The 22,077-nt window shown below is 24.4% G+C and overlaps 2 protein-coding genes across 5 annotated transcripts; one reads left to right on the top strand and one right to left on the bottom strand.

Moving 5' to 3' along the window:
• Positions 1–894: 894 nt before the first annotated feature.
• On the bottom strand, positions 895–21,680 carry LOC122718516 (BTB/POZ domain-containing protein 7). Of its 4 annotated transcripts, none has more exons than XM_043943605.1 (12): positions 21,032–21,680; positions 19,116–19,212; positions 17,610–17,887; positions 17,047–17,411; positions 16,186–16,736; positions 15,844–16,007; positions 15,366–15,750; positions 15,135–15,287; positions 14,545–14,701; positions 14,225–14,403; positions 2,274–2,486; positions 895–1,786 (listed from the first exon to the last, which is right to left on the bottom strand). In XM_043943605.1, exons 3-12 carry the CDS (start codon positions 17,849–17,851, stop codon positions 1,499–1,501), a joined length of 2,697 nt encoding a protein of 898 aa, XP_043799540.1. In that variant the 5' UTR covers positions 17,852–17,887; positions 19,116–19,212; positions 21,032–21,680; the 3' UTR covers positions 895–1,498. The 4 variants fall into 4 exon arrangements, with proteins under 4 accessions (XP_043799540.1, XP_043799538.1, XP_043799542.1 ...); XM_043943603.1 differs by having other exon boundaries at positions 17,610–17,870; XM_043943607.1 differs by having other exon boundaries at positions 14,225–14,397; positions 17,610–17,870.
• On the top strand, positions 3,857–13,240 carry LOC122718517. Its single transcript, XM_043943608.1, has 2 exons — positions 3,857–3,987; positions 11,955–13,240. The coding sequence occupies exon 2, from the start codon at positions 11,962–11,964 to the stop codon at positions 13,213–13,215; it is 1,254 nt and encodes a 417-aa protein (XP_043799543.1). The 5' UTR covers positions 3,857–3,987; positions 11,955–11,961; the 3' UTR covers positions 13,216–13,240.
• Positions 21,681–22,077: the final 397 nt, after the last annotated feature.

Genomic DNA, 22,077 nt, shown 5'->3' with positions numbered 1-22,077 from the left:
GAACGAAGTTTTCATCGACGTACAGTCATCGTCGCGTCAAGAACCACAAGAAGTACGTCTTCGTGCATCACAGACGCCTCGGTAGATGTCTCACCAATCAATCGTTAACGAATCATTGTTGACTATGTAAATAATTTCGAATATTTGGCGCGAAACCTGCGTAAAGTGTTCACCTTTTAGGTCTTCTTTTATAAAGTAATTAAAACAAACTTTCTCGCAGGTAACACGCTTATTTTGCGTATCATTGAAGTATAAAATACTTCTAAAATTTGAACTTTCTAGCTGATATAAAACCTGAGATTGGTGTCGAAGATTATAATGAAATTTGGACATATTATTTTAGAATATTTTAATATATTTTTTTATTACTGTATAGGATGTTTCGAAAAATAAATTATTTTTAAATATTAATTCGTTTTAATTAATTTATTGGGTTGGCCAAAAAGTTTTATATTCAAAATTTATATTATTAGATTGTTGATTATATCAATTCCTTTCCATATGATTTTTTTTATATTGATATTAAAATCAACAAATAAATATAATCAAATATTGTATTAAATTGATTGCTGCGATTTTTGTATTAGGAATAATATGGATAAAATATAATTTTATAATTATATAATAATATTAAAGATTAAATTAAATAGTTTAAATTAAATTTTATTATAGAAATGCAATGTATTTTTATTAAATGGAAATTGTAATTCTTTATACAAATTTGTAGATTGAATTAATATTATAAAACAAGAAAAAATGCTTAATAAATGCATTTTAGAATGTATAAAAAAAATTCCAAGTAACTAAATTATATTTAACTAAATTAAATACAAGATAACAAGATGTGTTATTATTGTGTTATTATGTATATTATATGTATCATGAAGACGAAAATGCTATGTAAGTTCAATAAAAGATACATGCGTCATATGATGAAATGCAATAAACGATCACATGTTTTATCATCATCAATTTTCTTCTATAAAAAAGATTTTTTTTCATGATAAGAATTATTTATAAAATTTATTAAATATGACTTCCTAGATCAAATGTTATGGATAATAATCAAGTAAAAGCTTTCATTGAAAATAATATCTATATTAAATACTAATAAATTTATATAATACTAATAAAATCGAATATAAAAATATTTCCAAAAACGAATTTAAAAAAAAAAATAAGAAGACTTTTCGGCCAACTTCATAAATAATCCTAAATGTTTCCTTTAATCCTAAATAATTTTCAGAAACATCCTGTACAGGCGCAATAATATTGTGGTATTTAATCAAAATATCCAACCTCTGAATCCATTGAATTTCGTTAAAATCTTCGTGTAGACGAACCGAGAGATTTCTTCACTAATCTAATTGCTGAGAGAACAAACTTGGCAGTACATGAAGAGTACACCTGGTGATTCCATATTCGTTCGTTAAATGAACTACCCTTTTTAGGGGTGATTATAGTTGCCATACAGTCCTCTTATCTCGTAAAAATAATCTTAAATAAATCTTGGTAAGGCAGTGCCAGCTCGATGGTACATGTATGGTGGAGGAGGCGGGCCAGTGTAATGCCTCTGATGAGGATGAGGAAGGGAGGATCTGTGGGATCCCATCGTCCCGCTCGAAGGTGAAACGTGTTGTAAGAGATGGGAAGTTCCATCCCCTAGATCCAACTCTAGCTCCTGTTCCTCTATCAGTTGCAACGCTCCAAAAGAGGCCGTCGCCATCGCAACATCCGGCATCACACCCGATAATTGTCCATCGCTACACGAATTGTTCTCTTGTTGCTGAAAAAGTAAGATGAAAAAGTGAAAATTGATTTAAATGGATTTTAAGAAAGTATTTTCATTAGATCATAATTAAGAATATCGATATTTTCTTTGACTACAATTTATGATGGCTGAGTTAAAAATGATTTGTTGAAAAAATTTTTCAAAATTTTATTTAATTTTTGTTATTTCGTAATTATTTTGAATTAGTAAATCAATTGACTCATTCATCAAATCATAATTAATAAAAAATTAAATAAAATAACAACATGAATTATAAAAAAAAATTTAAAGCTAAAAAAGGGAATTATATGAAATATAATATAATAACAAATATTCGGATAATTTTATAATTGTAATAATATTTGAACGCGAGAGATAATGAATTAATTCTTTAATATGAAATAAAGCAAAAGAATCATAACAAAATGTAAAATATTTGAGATGTAATTTTATATCAAAAGAGGTTACGATTTATTCTCATAATTTAATAATTAAAATTTACCTCAGCAAGGAGTCTACAACTTTCGCCTTCTGTGACTATAGCTGGAAGTTCATGTCTATGAGTGCAAGAAGAGGCTGGCCGTGGAAACGTCATGTTTCTTCCGTAGCACAATGATGGAACTGTTCTAGCATTGATCCCTAAACCCGATGAATCCATATCTTCGATATCAGTTAGCCTTTCATTTTGCTCTTTCACGTTATATGCAGCTGTATTCTGCAAAAAAATATAAAACAAATCTATTTTTAAAAAATACAGATATTTATTATCTAATTTCATTTTTATAAGTCAGATACATCTAAAGTAGAGTAGAATATCTAAATTACAAAAAAATTTTTCAATGAAAATATAATAACATAACGTTTTATGAAATAATATAATTGATATTTATTAATAATTCTTATAAAAAAGTATTTATATACTATTTGATATTCAACCGATATTTAGAATATGTTTATTCATATTATATTTATTTATATTAATTATGTTTCGAAGAATTTGAATAATTAAATATTCACTCAAATTTACAAAATTTGTGTGAATTTAGATTGCAATATTTAAATTTCGAAAAACTTAAATGCTTATTTTCGAAAAATTTAAATATTTATTTAAAATTTTAGTTATTTTTAAAAAAATTTCTATAATAGATAGGATACTTTAGTCGAAGGTTATTTGATAAAACATTTTCTTAATAACATATATAACATATTTAACATATTTAACATATATATTTAACATATATATTTATATGTTTATTTATGTTTAACGAAAATTATATATTAAATTGAACATTTTGTAGGAATATATGTAAGGAATATGTGTATATCATACTATATAAGCATTGTTAATTATACATCATTAATTATATGTATATGTACACCAAATATCTATCTTCAGCCATTTACCATATCAATATTATAAACATATATTTCATTTAATATATTTTAGTTGTCAAAAATATTTTTATATTTATATTTCATAAATATTAATAATAATTACAGCAACATTTAAAAAATATAATATTTATCTTTACTCTTGCTCAAAAGTTTTATGTATTATATATTATATATTATATTATATATATGTCAAAAAAAAAATTCTATTTTTTAAAAAATCATAGAAAAGTTAAATATATTTATTTTCCTATATATCGAACAACATTTCATCCTTTCAAAAGGATAGAAATCATCATAAATTGTCCTTTTAACAAGGAAACAACTTATCAAGTTGAAACTCGTCCATATAAGTAAAAGCGCGCTTAATTTGTAAACCGTACCAGTAAGGTTTAAACCAAACTTTCTAACTAAAACCTTGAACCTACGAAAGCTCACACCAGCAACATTCATTAACCATCAGAAATCCAGAAGTATTTAAACAAGATCCCATGAGTTAATCGTCTCTAAAGTCTGACGTCAAGCACTATGAGTGCGAAATTAGATTACAGAATCGCAAATGTTGAATCTCTCTTATTGGTCTCTCATCGTGTAATCTACACTTCCTCTAACCTATATTACATATTCGGTTCTAATCCTTATCGAAGAGATGGGAATATCATGAATAAGCGTTGAAAAGAGGGAGAAAATAGGGGTCAAAGTCAAACGGTAACGAAGCTTGGCTCAGTTGTCGCGATTCCACTGTGCCAGCCGGCTGCATTCAATCGCTTCTGTAATTTCTTCTAACACTGCAACGATTATTTTTGGATGACACTTCATTAAAGGTTGGTATCTCAATAACTGCCATCTTAAACTTGTCATGTATCACTACATTCAGTCTCTTAGAAGTTTTTTAACTAAAAATTGTTTCATTTCGAGAAATGAAAATATTGCTTGAAGTTTTTTTTTATAATTAATGAATATTTATAAGTTTTCAATATTGAAGAGTTGATTAAATCAATAATTAATTATTAAATTGTTAATAATTAATTAAAATCTTATATAGATTAGCAAGAAAATATTAATGTCCCTATGATTATCAAATATTATTTCATTGTTATTAATTATTATCGTTCAATAATTGTCAGATCTGTTAATTATTGACAATTTTACGATTGCAATATTTATAGATTAAATAGCAAAATTAAAAATTTCAATCGTTAATTTAATCATAAAATTTTTATGTATTATTCCTTATATGTTATGTAGTATTGAATGAAATAAACAAAGTGACAGTTATTGAGACATACTTTAATTTTTATTTTATATATTATTTTAATAATTTTAATGTTTAAATAAATGACAATAATTGTTGTTTCGTTCAATATTTAGATTAAAGAATTTGAGAATTTGAATCAAGTTTCAAGTTGAAGCTTGGAATAATTTAATTTTATATTTTCTTTTTTCTGTTTAAAATATTTTTTCTTTTTCATGTTTTCGTGTGATTCTTATGAAATTGTGCAATATTCTATTCAGAATTAAAAAAAAAAGCTTGTATGCAAAATTTTAATTTTAAATTTGTTTCAATTGTTTTTTATTTCTTGTTTTTAAAACTTTAAAAAAGCCTATTTACATTTATAGGATTTAGTATGAGAGTTTTAGAATTTTTTATCGATCATAATTGCATAGATCCTCGCATAATCAATGCAATTCGATCACTGCATGATTGTATAGACGGTTAACCGCGATTGCATAATCACAAAATTGAATAGTTGCAAAATAATCAATTAGAAAATTACGATTAAAAAAATTTCCATATTTTCGTTTGGTAATGCAATAATATTTTATTTCGATGACATTGAATATCTCAATAAGTTTATTTATTAATAATCATACTTAAATATATGGAATATTTACTGTTTAAAAATTCTTAAGAATTTTCTAATAATGAAAATCAATATTAATTTTGTTAAAAATATTTGAATATTCTTAACTTCCTATCATATTTTTAATATTAATAACGTTATTTTTATGATTTATTTCTATACCTAAATGTATGTAATAACTAATACGAAGCTATACTTTAATTTAGTTAATTATTTGATTATTGAAAATATTAAATATTTATTCCATATTAAAAATTTTTAAAACATTTTTTCAATCAAAAGTTAGAAACGATTTTGGTCGCCATTATACTCTCCCCTATCACTTTATCTTAATATACTTAAATAGTAAAATAGCCTCGCTTTATTAAATTGGTTTAGTATTATATATATATATATATTTTTAATTCTCTAATATTTTTCGAGATGTGAAACAAGAGTTAAGCTAGTTATAAAATTCACTTCATTAGATCTTAATCGAAACTAAAAAATTGACCTCAAAAAACCTGAGGAGGAATCTAATTAAACAGTATAATGTCTTTGCCTCGTTTACATGTGAGAAAAAGTCAAAAATCTCAAATGCAGGAAACAAATAAATAATATAATGTTTATGCTTCTTTAAACTAAAGCTTAAAAGCTATCCTGAAATTAAAAAACTATCCTTAAATGTTAAGGAAAAATTCTTTAAAGACGGACAACATAATTACGTTCAATATTATCTAAAATTTCATTCTCTCGACATCCAATGAATATAAAGAAAATTATACTAAGCTTATAATAAATAGAACATTGAGAGATTATAAATAATAAAAGAGAAAATGAATTATATATTATATATATTATATGGTAAAAAGTATCATTACTCTATGATACCCAATACTTTCTCCTTCCGTCAAATATCTTTCAAATATCTTACAATTAGAAAACTGCGACGGAGAGGAAATGACTCAATGAGTCATTTCTTATACTTACATTGAATATTACATTAATTTTGAAATAGATGCAAGAAAACGAAACAATTTCTTACTATTTTTTTCTGTTATATTTCAAAAGAGAAAGAACTATGAATATTATTTTCTATTTTATACTTAAAATCATCAATTTATGTGATATATTTAATTATATCTGTACTCAAAATCTTTGATATCATTCAACTTTTATTTTGTTAATAATTTTGTCGTAATAAAATTTTAGCCTCTGAAATTGAATCAATAATAGATATACTAAATAATGATGATTGAATTGTATTCTAAATTGAATTCTATTACTTCCTTAATACTTACGATGGAAATATAGATGTATATTACTTTCAGAATAAATTTTTGTGAAAAATTATACGAATAAATATAATTATTATAATTATTTCTTTCTGTATTCTAAAATGAATTCTATTTTTTATCTTGAAGCAATGAAAATAACAGATTTTCCTCTACATAATCCAAATGAAAATTGATATCATGTATGTAAATACTTCAAATGATTTTAAATAAATCTATCTGGTCAATTTAAAAAAAAAATCATACTCTTCTGTGTAATTTCAAATATCGTTTATATAAATACATTTTCAAGATATTTTTTCAATATAAAAAAAATTTATTTCTATGAATGATTCAAAAAGAAATAATTATATTTCTAAATGCAAATCAAATATTTTTTTTTGCATTTCTTTTTTTTCACAAATTTAACATATTTAAACAAATTATGTCATTAGAATTTCCGACGCATGTGCAACAGTTATTCTATTACGTTAGATTTCTTGATGAGTTGCGCAAACTATAAATAGAGTATATACTCTTAGTAAGCTTAGGTCTCAACTACTATCTAAACGACAAACGTTAGTAGTCTTTTTTTCTACATAAAATAATTTCTTAATAATTATTTGATATTATTGCCAAATTATAAGTAAAATAATTAAAAATAATAATAATTGATAATAATAAAAATTAATAATAATTAAAAAGCAACAAATAAAGTCAAAATTATAAATTAATAATTATCATTAAATCTTATACATATCTTATATGTACAATTAACTGTACAATTATTATTGTAAAAGCACAAAATTGAAACATTTAAAAAAACTTTTTTTTGATATTGATTTTGATATTGATTTTAATATTCAACACATTAAAATCTATAAAAATTCCTATTTTAAATAAAATTCATATTAGATAGTTTTTTTATTATTTTAGTATTATTTCATAGTCACTATTATTTCATAGTCAAAATAAATTTTCTTTATTGATAAAAAATAAAAGATCATGATTCTATAATTATAAATAATTTTACTAATATGGAAGATTTTTATAAATAATCTTGGTTGATTACTATTGATGATAATTGTAAGATGTATTATAGAAAATTTTAGTAACATAATTCTATTTTAACGATATCGCCATTAAAATAATAATATTAAATTATAATAAAACGATAAGACAATTTTTATTTAGAAAACAGATCATATCAAATAGGTAATATAGATAATATCATATCAGATAATATCAAATATTCCAACTCATTTTAATGTTACATTATAAATATAATATTGTTTATTTCAAATCAATGTTTAGCAATGATAATTGTGAAAATCTTCTTATAATTTTTATAATTATTGAAATTAAAACTTGTTTGTTATGTTTTATTGAATTTAATTTTATGAAGCAAGAAACATTTCGTATACAAAATCGTTGCATTTAATACAAAAAAAAAAACAAATATTAATAAAAAATCAAAATTATCGCATAATGATATAAAAATAATAAAGAAATAAAAGAAAAAATAACAAATTTTCCTTTTCGAATAAATAATTGCAATTGAACAAGTAATAAAAAAATTAATAAATAAAAATTGAACGAAAAGAAATTGGAATCGAATAAACTGATAAACGAAATACAATTTAAATCGATTATTCAATTTCTTCTAAACATCAAAGGCCAACTAGAATCTGCCGATATAATCGATCTCTTAAACTTAATAGCACTATTTACTTAATGGCATATGATCATGTTAAGCTACAGTTACCAGTGAATACATTTTCTAACGATTATGTTCAAAATATTTATGGGAAGTATTCATGAAAAAAATTTTGAAAAATTCTTCAAATATCGTATTCGTCTCATAAAATATTTTTATTCGTTAAAACATTAGTGTCAAAAATAGTATCATAATAGTTTTGTGTAACACCAACGAAACATTTTGTTGAATGTTTCGACCACCATAATGAAAACGTACGTGACATAAATGTCGTAACATATAAGTCGGATTTTGAATAATTTATTCAAATCATTCTACGTCGCTTTTCTGTTCACGTGCGAAAACATTGTTCGGGAAACCATTGTCACGGAAGTCATTCGAGATAAATATCACGTTATCATCATAAATAATTTGTCGTTAGCTTTTTATATCTGAAAAACATCGAGTTTATCTCGTGCAATTTTCGTCTACGGAAATTGCGATGCGCTCAATTTCTCGCGTGTAGCGGAAACTCGTGCCTCTGACAGGCAGGAAACGACCATAGAAAAACGAGGATCATCGACGAGGAGGCGTCGATATTGCTCTATTGCGTTTCAAGATTAATTTTCGGGAAAAAACACGAAAAAGGGAAATATTTTATCACGATATAAGATATTGTAATATAGATTACACGTCCTTTTCAGTATTTTAGAATTATTGTTGATAGTACTATATAAAAGATATAATAAAAGATGAAATTAAATTAGAAATTAATTAAAGAAAATTGTTAGGTTAAAAATATATTATGAAATGGAACTTTTATTATTCAAATGTTAAGATTTTGATTTTTATTACCATAAAATGCAATCATTTTCTTCATTACTCTAAATTAATTTATAATTATTTAAATTTATTCCAAAAGTATTATTTAATTTAATTCCTATTTAATTTCTAATAATTTTATTTTATAACGTTTCATCGATTCGTAATATGTATATACATATTAATAATACATAATTTTTTTTTCAAACTACGTTTCATTTTAAAATAATTATTTTTTTTTTTTTTCGATTTTTGAAATATATTTGCTACGTTTTTTTTCTGTTGATATTCGATAATCAATTATTATCAGTTAATGATATATTTCTTCGATCGATAAATTTTGATCAAAGCTAGAAAATAACGTTTCATATCTATAGAAACACACTAATCTCATAGAATCATAAAACAAATAATGAAAGATAAATTATAAAACAGAAGATTATAAAAAGTGCAAAAGATTAAAAGTTGATCGTATAAAATAAACTGTGCTATAAATTAAATTACTTGGTACTATCAAATCGTTTGTAAAATATAAAATGAATATTTTCTTTCTCGAACATTAGTCTCTAAACTATTTTCAAACATTCAACAACTGTTTTAATCAAATATTTAATTAACAGCTTAACATATTAACGATAATATCAGATTTGTTTGCTTGTTTGAAATTATATACAAATATTGAACTTTGTAATAATAACTTCGAGTAATTGCTTCTACCGAATTTGAAATCAATTTTCATTCTTCCAACCGCTTTAAAAAATTGTATTGAAAAAAATGACGATATTTATCGATACTTTCTTTTTTAATTTGATAACGACTCACATTTAGTTGAAAATCTACATTACTTAATTGCGAAATATTAAGCGATATTTTATTTTGTAATCACAATACATAGCCTAGAAAAGTGAACATAATGAACAACTTAAGAGATAATCGTATGCACATCAAGTTGTACGATTTGTATTATTTACTTTCAATAAAATTCTCGAATATAATAGAAATGTTATTTTTTTAATTCTATATTTTTTTCTAGTTTTCTTTTCTTTTTTTTATTTATTTATTTATCAAGTACATCAATTATTCAAAGAAATATTTTTTTATTTTAAATTTACTAAAGTTTTTTTCAAAATTTTAAATAAAAATTTAATTTCTTCAAAATTTTTTTCAATCAATTCTATCTTCAAAATTAATTTTTAGATTTATAGCATTTTTAGATTTATAGATTTTGTCTATAAATGTTATAATTTTTATAATTGATGTTTGAAGTAACGTATCACATAATAAATGAATTCTAATTATTTTTCTATTCTATTTTATTTTTTATCTTCTTTTCTTTATATTATATTTAAAATATATTTTAAATATATTAAAATTAAATAATTTAAGTAATTTAATTTAATTAAAGCACTTAAAGAAAAAACTTCAAATAATTTATTCAATTTTTTCAATTCATTTATTTTTATATTCCTCAATAATTTCAATAAATTGCATTTTATTAGCTTAAATGAAACAAAAAACAAAATTTATTATCAAATGTATATATAAAGTGAAAATAAAAGAATGCATATATTAATATTTTATCTTAAACTGCTACTATGATAAAGATATTTGATATTATCTATTATTGCTATAATAAAATCATATTTAGTAGAGTTGAATAAATAGATAATACAGCATTCTATGATACACGTATGGTAATTCGATGATGCAAGTTTTTTTAAAATTACCTGCACGCAGATCTACCTGCGACATTATCTGTTTTCTATCGCATAACTTGAACTATAAAATCGATTTAGAATTAATAGCATAGAAAGACAATGAGTATATAACTATAAGATGTATTTATAAATATATTGTATCCTTGTATAAATATTGTGCAGCCTTGCTTTCCAAAAAATATCTTTTTTTATCTTTCTTTTTTATTTTCTATTTCTCATTTCACTTTTATAATATTAAATTTTTGTAATCACGAAAATAATATATATATCTGAATAATGATAAAATGATTTAAACTTGTTATAAGTTTTTAAAAATGTTATAGGAGTATTTATACTTGGACACTTTAATTATTAATATAATAATTGTTTACAATTATAATATGATATTTAAATATATAATATGATATTAAAACAAATCAAATTTACTAATTATATAGACTTTCACAAAATTTTTGTGAAAAATTTTTCACCAAAACATTAAAATAAAGATAAACAAATTATAATAAATTATAAAAAAGATAATATGAAACATGATTTTGCACTTAAATATTATATTTAAAATGTATGTAAAAAAATGAAAATAAAACACTAAATATTTATAATTATATAATGTATAAAAATAACAATTTTAAAAAATAAAATAATATATATATAACATTGATAAGCATGTTATCACTCATTATATTCGAATAGTGCTTTGGTTGTTTGATAAGATATATATATATTTCTAATAGAAAATATTATTATAATTGTCAATTAGTATAAATCAAAAATATATTTATACGAATAAACTAGAAAGTATTGAAACACGAATAAGTCTTCATCAATTCATCTCTACTTATAAAATAATAATATAATAAAATAATAAGTTGTATTAAGTGAAACATTCATTATAATGAAGCTACTGTTGCGCAATTTATGAGAGCAAGATTAGCAGTGATCGCAAAAAGAATAACTAATATATTATTGCTTATAAATTATTTCATTTGTTTTGCAATTAACGTATTCGAACAAAATAAATCGAACATCATAAAAAGCATCCTCATTGAATAGTTAATATTTTTAAAATTAAATCATCGTTTTTATATTTAATTATGAATAAAAAATTATATTCACGTCTTTTGAAATATAATAAGATAAAACTATTTCTAGATATTCATAAATAGACATAATGTTAGAGAACAAAAGAATTTATTAATTTTTTTGATACTTTTTGATACTAAGTTAAATTAAAGAAAATCTTATCATAAACCACATAATTCTACGATTATACGATTCTTAATAAGCCATTTAATATGTTATTATTAAATTAGCCTTCTGTAATATAAATTCAATCAGTAATTTTAAATTAATAATAATCGAAAAATTATAATAACTAATCGAAATTATAATATCTAAGTGTAATATAATGATAGACATCATAAACTATTATTTCAGGTAAATCATGTCACCATCGATCGAATCATTTCCAATTCAAAAATTGGATACACTTCTAGCACAAAGTTTAGGTAACAATATTCAAATAAAACATGTGGAATGGAAACTCTTGAACGCTCCAGGTGAAAATTATGGAAGCGACATGCTAGCGATTAATGTCATCTTAACGCGATCCCCCAACAACACCGAAGAAACTCTGAATCTGGTAGCAAAACTTCCACCCACTTCCGCTTTTTTATTGGATTTGTTCAATAGTCCAGTATCGTTTAAGAAAGAGATTCAATTCTATAATTCTCTGGCGAAGGAGTTCATGAAACTACAAATCGAGAATGGCATGAACGATTCGCAATTGGTACCCAAATTCTATGGAGGAAGATTGGGCTTGAAGCCAGACAAATTCGACGGACAAGCTGTCATTCTTTTGGAGAATCTGAAGTGCAATGGTTACATAACAGAAGATCGAATTTTTGGATTGGATAAGAAGCATACAGAATTTGCAGTCAAACGTTTAGCTAAAATGCACGCTCTTGTTATTGCTTTAAAATTGAAGAAACCTCAATTGTACAAGAATATAACTAAGGAACTGTTAGTGGACGTCGCAAATGAAACAACAGAAAAATGCCTAAATGATATGATTCAGAAAGTTCTGTTAGACTTACAGAATATGGAGGAAATTAAACCATATAGAGATAGTATCAAGAAGAGCATAGAATACTGTAAAGAGCAGATTAACAAATCAAAGAAAGTGGAAGAACCTTGGGGTACAATGATTCACAACGACTTCTGGGTAAATAATATGATGTTCAAGCATGATGAACAGGGAGAGATTGTTGATATGAAGATTGTAGATTTTCAATTGAACGTTTATGATTACGGTGTTAAAGATCTGATCTTCTTTCTTATATCGAGCGCAAACAAAGATACTCTGGATAATGAATTGGATTATATGTTGGATTTGTATTATTCTTCTTTCATTAAAGACTTAAAGATGTTGAATATAGATATAAATAAATTCCCTAAGGGAAAGTTCGACGAAATTTTAAATCATTGTGTCATTTTAAAACTCAATCAATGTCTTATGATGACCCAAGTGATTCAAGCTCCTCGAACAAATAAAAATTTAGATGCAAAAGTTACAAATTTCGATACGGAAATGAAACCTGATGAAATTTTTAAGGATCAATCTAATAATATTATATATAAACAAAAATTATCTTATATTATAACCCTATTCCATAAAAAAGGATGGTTACTTAAATAATAACAATTTTTAATATGTTAGATAATTTGTCATGGATAGAATAATATTTTTATAGATATAAAGTACAAAATAATAATTTTTATAAACAGTGTTAAAATTTGTACAAATTATGTTTATATGAAAATATATATATAGATGATTTTGATGATATTAAAGATAAAAACTTATAATTGAAAATTTCATCTAGAAAAAATACCAAATATGTTTAAGCTTTAAAAATTAAATAGTTGTTTAGAAAATAAGTTTTTTATTTAATATATATATTTTATTAAAAATTTATTATGTTTAAATGTCTGCACCATGTTATTTTGCACATGTAATTATTTTTTTGAAATAAAGAGTTTATTTTATTATATAAATATAATGATGAAATTTATTTTTTTAATCCTATATGAAAGTAAAGTATTATATAAACGTTTCAATAATTATTTTTAATTTTCACTGCTGTTCATTTTAATCTCTTAAATTGCTATTATTATATTTCTGAGAATTTTTATTATATGAAATAGATATATTGTCCAGAATTTTTTTAAAACCTTTTTTAAACCTGTTTTAAACATGTTTTAAACCTTGTTTTTAACATATTTTTAATTGATAGAAAGAAGAAATTGATAATAATATATATATAAAATATTGAAATATATTTATCGCGACTATTTATTATTTTTAATTAATCGAATTAATTATTTTAAAATAATAAATAACTAATCACAATAAGTATTTTCACTGATTTCATAAAAACATTAATTGCAAATAATAATTAAATTATGCTTCTTAAAACTCATATCTATTGGATTAAAAAAAAAAAATCACATGTTGATATCATTATGAAATAAACAGAAAAAAAAAAATAAAAACATCAAGCAGTTATTTGAAACATTTTAATTGTTTAAAGTAAAAATTTTCCTGTTTTGAATTCCTATCAGAATGTAAAGACAATAATTTATTGCTACATATTTCAAAAAGAGATTCTAGAATTATATTAAGAAACAGAAAAAAGAATACTCACCTCTAAGAGATCTGCTACCGTGTCAGGTAAGTTGAATTCTCTTACAACACGTAGTCGTACTTGTCTGTTAATTTCATGACGTGACGACAGCGGCAAACTAATAGCTCTCTGACAACTGGGGGATTGTCTCAATTTCTGTTCCCGTTTCATCATAGCTGCCAAGGTCGTGGAATCTGGAACTTAAATAGAATTCGTACCGAACAGTTTTTTAAAAAAGCGATTTGAAAAAGAAATTTTTCACATATTTTGCAAAAATACAATAAAAAACAGTACAATAAAAATTGTAAAATTATCTGATAAAAAAATAATGAACAAAATACCTGGGAATGCCGCAGCGAGAACATCCACACCGGCTGTACCCATTGGTCTCGGTTTCTCATCAACCATATACAAGGCATCGGGAATATCAGCTACGTAACGTGGCCTTCGTAATCTCACTAAATCTGCTTCTTGGACCATTTGTTCCTCAATTAAAGACTGCAAAAAAACTTAAACTAGAATATATGTCAGTGGAATATATAGCATGTATATAATTTTATATAATTTTAAATAAATTTTAAATATATAATTTTTTTGCATATATATAATTATTAATATATAATATATATAAATTATAACTTCAATTCCAATCATTCGAAATTAATTATAAATGATATTAATATAGATAAAAATTTAATAAGTTCGATAATATATTATAAAACATAAATCTTCAAAATATCAATATTATTTACATATATGATATGATAATAAGTCATAAATTATTTGAACAATTAGTACAGAATATTAATGTAATTAACTTTGCACAACATAAATAAGTTTTAATTATTTAGTACATTCCATTAAAATATAAAATTAGTTTTAAAATAAATTTTTAATGATTATTTTTTTCTTTTTAATAAAAATTTCATACCTTTATTTCTTCGTAATAAGGCATGAATAAGCGTGGCCTTACAAAAAATCCATTTTTCTTCCCTCCTCTTATCCATGCATTCATTCGTAAATTTTCTCTTTCGTCTCCTATCATATGACTGGGTGGAGTTGAAACTAATCCTCTTCTAATAGCCTAAACACAAAAAAGTTTTATTAAATGTTATATGAAAATGAATATTTATAATTGCTGAATAAACTTAACGTTTCGTACTTGAGCTAGAGCTTCGCTGTTTGGGGGTAATATGTGATCCATTCTGACAAGTGGTAAAAGTTCACTAAGTATTTCCCGCAATTCTATGTCGCTTAGATCCCTCTTCTTCAATCCTTTTCTAGTTACAGAATGTACCGTATGGCTGAGCAAATTTGGTTCCCGATCTTCCATACGACGCACTAATTCTTGTTCCCCCCACTTGAGTACCGCTTGCAGTATTTCAAGTTCGCTCGCTTGCAAAAAATGACTTTGCAAAACATTTGCCAAATGTGCGTGATCCAATTGATGAAGAATAGAGGAAGAAGCTACTGGCTGAAATTCTTCTCTTAAAAAATGCAATGCTTGTCTATGTACCCATGCCGATCCATGAGGTTGACTACCCCATCTGTAAAAAAAATAATTAAATATCCATAAATAATAATAATTTTTAACAAATTTCAACTTAATTAATAAAACTTCAAATTATAAAAAAATTTACTTTAAAACCGTTGGAAGCGATTCCAATGTAAGATATTCTAAAATAAGATCTTCACAACCCTGTGATAATATATCTAACTCCAAAAATCGGCCGATTTGATACAATTCCATTGCTTCTTCTAAGGGGCTTGGTCGAACACGGCCAGTGTGCGTAAGAGCCTGAACCTAAGAAAAAACATACAGAAAAAAAAATAATTCATATCTATATCATAAATTAAGCCTTAAAAATTATTAAATTATATTTTAAATAAAAAATTTTAATTAAATATTTTATCTTGCTTCCAAATTTTAATCACTTTAAAAAGAAATATCAAAATATATTTATAAAATATAATATAATTACCTCTCCAAGACTACCAGCGCTGTTCCCGCAACCATTACCTCTCATAATTAAAGATAAATCAACGGTATCTAAATATACTGCATGTAACAATACTCTGGCATATCGTTTGGGTATTACACTCTCATCCAAAACTATTCTAGTGGGTATATGAAGCGCTCTTTCTGTGTGATCTTCTCCAGATCTAGTCCGTCTTTGTATTAAATTTCTGAAGAACGGGGATCTCGCAGAAAGTATCGCTTTATGACATGGCAGTTCTAACTTTGGCCGGAATCCATATTCTGAACTTCCACTATCTGGTCTCTGGTAATCACTATCCGATGTGAACACTAATGCGGCATCCGCGTAATCACCGGTATCTAGCAGGTATCTAAGATCGTGTTCCAACGGATTCGGTGTCCCAAATTCTTCGCTCAGTCGTCGCAAGAGATTCGCCTCCAACGTTGCATCGTGTGGACAAATATCACCAGTATAGAGATATCGCAACAATGCTGAGAACATTTGTACTTCGAGATTTGGTGTTCTTAGTTCCAAGCATATTCTGGCACCGTATCCTAAAATGAAATTACGATTAAAATAAATTTTTAAAACCGATCATTACATTGATTAATAATATATAACTATATATAACTAAATATATATAAAATATATAACTAATTTTAATTCTTGATTCATAAGAAAAATACAATTATATATCATTATATTCAGTTATATCATGATTGAAAAAATAAGAAGTAACAAGTGATAATATAAAATAAAATAGCGCATTAATTAATAAAATAATTATTAAGAAACATAGTTTCAAAATTATATAGTGCTACAGAGGATTAAATGGATACAAAGAAAGCAAAAGTCTTAATATACCCGGACATCCAGCTAGCAAATCCCTAAAGTACGGGCAACGCGCCGACAACAGGGCTCTGTGTACGGGGAAGCACGCTCCTCGGTAGACGAGATCCACATCAGAACAATGTTTATAGTCGTACAACTTCGACAAATCCTGTTTATATGTGGCAGCTGGTGGTCTAGCTAATTCGGCTTGGACATGGAGATCCTTTAATGCAGCTAACGCCTCATATTCCTCTAGAAGCGCAGTTGCTTCTAAATGACTCCATGTTGAGACCAAATCTCGGATTATCCTACCATGGTCGCAGGCCTTTGAAGACCGACGTCTTCGAATAAATTTCTTTCGTAATGTCGCGAACCCCGTCATTTTCTTCTTCTTTTCCCTGAAAAAAAAATAGACGACATTCGATTTTATCAATTTCTGTAATCGTTAATCCGGAATTAAAGATGCTCATTAAACTTGCTGCTAATAATACTGTCAGCTGAATCTTTAAAACGGTATCATTATCGTGTATAGATCTAGGCGATAAAGAACAACAAGCAAATGAGATAAGGAGACTTGATGGTAAATATTTAAATACCTGATAGCAATGCCATGTTGATCAGGTGGATTACCAGAGGATGAAAGTCTAGCTGCTTGAATCGAATCTCCACCTACACTGGTGATGCTTGACGATGCAGAAGCACCCATTCTATGTATCATGTAGGAAGCATCTCCACGCCGTCTTTTCACGAACCAGCAATCCCTTTTATCAGAATTATCAACCTCCTTTGGTCGTCTGCGTTGCAATACACACGGTGTCAAAATTCGGAATACATTCATTGCTCACCCAGACAACAGCCTGAAATCATTGTTCATCTTTTATACGATAAACACATATCCTTCATGCTTCTATCGAGCAAATTTCAATATTTTTGAATTAAAGAATTTGAAAATTTGTTTTAAATGAATTTTTCTTTCTTAAAAATTAAATGTATTTAAACATAAACATTATGTAATTTTTATATAATATTAATATGTTTCGTATAATGAAAATTTAATCTTTTATATGATTCTAATCATTTATAAATTAATTTAATTAAAGAATTTCCTTATCAACATTTAATAAGATTTAAATTTTAAAGATTTATCAATATTTATGTCAAAAAATATTTATCGAAGGAAAATTTCCATTAAAAATTTTTTTAAACGATTATTTTTTTTAATAATTAAATTAATAATATAATATAATAATATAATAAAATTAAATATAATATAATTAATGCATTTTATAATTATAATTATTATATAATATTATATAATAATTATTATAATTATAATTAAAATAAGAAATTTAATTTTTTTTTAACTTTTAAAAATATTGTACAAATAGATAAATTATATAAAAATATTTTAAAGATAAAAGGCAAAATATTATGTGAAGAGACTTTTTATTCAACAATATTATATTTATATAAAAGTTTATATATTTGTAATGAATAAATGTTTTATCAATGTATAAAACTTTTTTCTGTTCTATCTGAGTTCACGCAAACAGGTCACTTTAAACATTGACCAAATATGCGATTATACAATACATAAATAAATCTTAAATTATAATGTAAAAAGAAAAAAATAACAACTCAAGAAAAATCATTTGATTTACTCGAAAACAAGTATCAATTTCGATGTGTTTTCTCATTTGTAATAATGTTTTCATCTATATATTTTTAATATTCAAAATTAACATATTTCAAGATCAATATTTTAAAGCAATAATATCAAATACGTATATTAAATATAGATTTTTTAAATAATCAAAATTTTTACCATGCATGATTCTATTCATTACCTGAAAAATTAATTTTAGAAATTTTTAATAATTATAAAATTTATCGTCTAAAATTTATTTCAAAATTCACTATCTAAAAAACTTAAATATTTAAAGAATGTTTTTTTATTATTTAATGTGTTATTCTATTTTTTTATTTATAAGAAAAAATAAAAACAATATCGAAAAAATATGTATCGAAATGATTTACGTAAAAATAATGAAAGTTTATCGCATCTTAAACTTTCACTTTGTTAGCCAACATACAATATTTACCTAGAAAGTGCACTGCATTGAATTCGGAAGCGCCTTTTAAATGGATACGCTCAATTCTCGATACTTTTTTCATCCATTTCCGACGAAATTATCGACGCTTGAAAGGAACAAATTTTTGAAAATCATCAGATGTTGAATAACACATAATTGTAGTAATAATCTTATCAAGAATTATTTTATTAAGCTGTTCTGGAAGTTAAGATTTTTTAAAAAATTTCTTTTAATTGCCTGATCTATTGCGAAAGCTTCAATTAAGCATTAATTTCTATCAAAAATAATTGTTTACAGACAAGTGCAATAAAATGGATACTTTAAAATGGCTTGATAACAGAAAAGTGATATATTGATGTATTTGTGACTTTTTTGAACTAGTTTTTTTTTATTTTATGTATAATGTCACAAGTACACTAATACAATTGTAATTTTTATTTGATAACTTTATGACAAATATGATTATGTGATGAAACTAATTATTCCAAATATAAAATATGTGAATCTCATATGATAATCATATATATTTATTATATTGAATGTAACACTATGTTTACTTAAGAAAATATTAAAGTACAATGTATATAATTCAAGAAAAATTATTAATTATTATTATTATTTTTCACAAACATTTTTTTAAATATTATATAATATTTTAATAAAAAATAGAAATAAAAAAAAATATAGCATCTTTCATAATCTTTACTTTTTGAAATTTAAATATTTTAATATATATGGAACTTTAAAAATAAACTTAATAATATTTATAAGTATCTAAATATGATTTTTAATAATCAATTTAATTTATATACAAAGAATAAAATGTAATATATTTAAGAAAAAAATATCATTATGCAATACAAATAATAAAAACTATCCTATCAAAATATTAATAAAATTTAACATGAAATTTTAAATATATAGTTTTTAATGTTATTTATATATTAATATGAATAATAATATAAAAGAAAAATATAACTTTAAATATTCTTTATTATTCATTATATTCTCATTAGATTTCATAACTTTCACTATTTAATTAGTGTCATTTGTCTTTTCATTTCATATTTTTGTTATAAAATACATTCAATATATATTTTTAAACATGCTTATATATAAATTTGAAGCATAAGCAAACCAAAATATCAAAATAAATCAAAATAATATTATATATGAATTCAACATCATATATCAAAAAAATATAATCTTAAAAAATATGTAACACATAATTGAAAACGATTTTAATTAAAATTAACATATCTTTTATATATAATTTTTACATTTATTATATTATTAATTTTTAGGTATCAAATAATATAATTAAAATAAATAACTAATTCTTGAAAATATAATATAATTTTTTTAAAAAGATAATGGAAATTAAACACTAATTAGCAACTATAATTATATATTACATGTATTTATATATAAATTTATATTCATTATTAAAATATTCTTATACTACAAAATAAATCACTTAATAAATAGAAGTATAATTAAATCAAACTGACATATTCTAAATAAATATAACATATAATGCTCTAAAAAAATATTAATTCGATGAAACGAAAAAACATTATATGAGGAAAAATAAAAAGCCAAAGCATACAGTAATTCCATTACAAAACAGCCCAGAAAACTACTGACAGAAACACATCAATAGGTCAATAGTAGTCAGCTGAGCTATGATTGCGATCGCGTTACGTGTTAACAATGCGTATGACGTATGTCTAGTAAGTTCAATCACCTCTGCGATTATATGAAGAAAAAATAGAGAAAAACAAAAAGAAAGAACACATATTCAATAACGTACGTGCAAATGTATCTTCGTGATGCACGATAAAATCAAGATACATGATCGACAAGTGAACTATAATCGCAGAGTGCATTGAGAATGTTTAAAAAGGACGAAAATGTCTTATTACCTGGATATCTTGGATGCATGCATTCCATCCATTATTTCTGTTCTCGCAGGACTTCTTTGAATTCAAACTGGCACAAATAATCATCACAAAGCACGACGGCCATGTTTATGCTTGTCAGCTTAGTCTGCATGTAAATAAAACTCAATCGCGTCACGATGAATGATTTGTAGCTCGCATTTCTGTATTATCGAAATCTATGAAAAAACTTTATGACAAACGAGTATTTAGCTATGTTAAATAAATACAGCCGTGCAAACGACAACGCATAACTTTGAACACAGCGAATCGTCTTTTCACACGAAAACAAACCTCGACGATAGTCATACTAACTGTTTGAGTCGACAATAAGCAAAACGAAAATAACACAAAATATTAAAAATAATATGTAAAATAGTTTGTTTATATTTTCGACGCTTTCACAAGTAACACTATCGTTTAAGATATACACACAATAAAGAAACTTTTTTGACACGAAAAGATTTATATTCTGTCTGATCATGCGCGAATACACAATCCATGATCAAGTACCCCATGACCAATTTTGCAGAATATGAATATTGGAGAGGTTAGGTTTATTAATTGCATAGCAATAATAACGATATTTTTTTAACATTATTGAAGAATAATGCGTTATTTTTGTTTAAATGAATTTTATGATTGGAACAACTATTATAAACTGTTATCGTACGTTTCCATGGAACTAATAAATTCTTTATCCTAAAGGTGGAGCCACAATGAAGATGTTCGCAGCGTCATCTTCGAAGGACATTCAGTTTGAATTAACTCTGTTTCAAATGTGATAAAACCACAGACAAGGTAGAAAATAGATCTAAGTATTCAATATATTTTTTTTATTCTATATTTCGGAGCATTAAGAGTCTTATTATTTTAATATCATTTTCAATATTACATTCATTTATTTTTTTTTATTATAAATGATAAATGAATAGCGATTTGAACGTATTCTTTTATATTGAATGTATAATTATTAAAAAGATTCTAAAACCAATTTCACATTTGTCGCCGAATTGTCAAATTTATATCAG

This window comes from Apis laboriosa, unplaced genomic scaffold, assembly GCF_014066325.1.
Source record: "Apis laboriosa isolate Shangri-la unplaced genomic scaffold, ASM1406632v1 scaffold64_cov150, whole genome shotgun sequence".
Lineage (NCBI taxonomy): Eukaryota > Metazoa > Arthropoda > Insecta > Hymenoptera > Apidae > Apis > Apis laboriosa.
The sequence above is the reverse complement of the archived record's forward strand: the minus strand, read 5'-3'. Positions and strand labels throughout refer to the sequence as shown.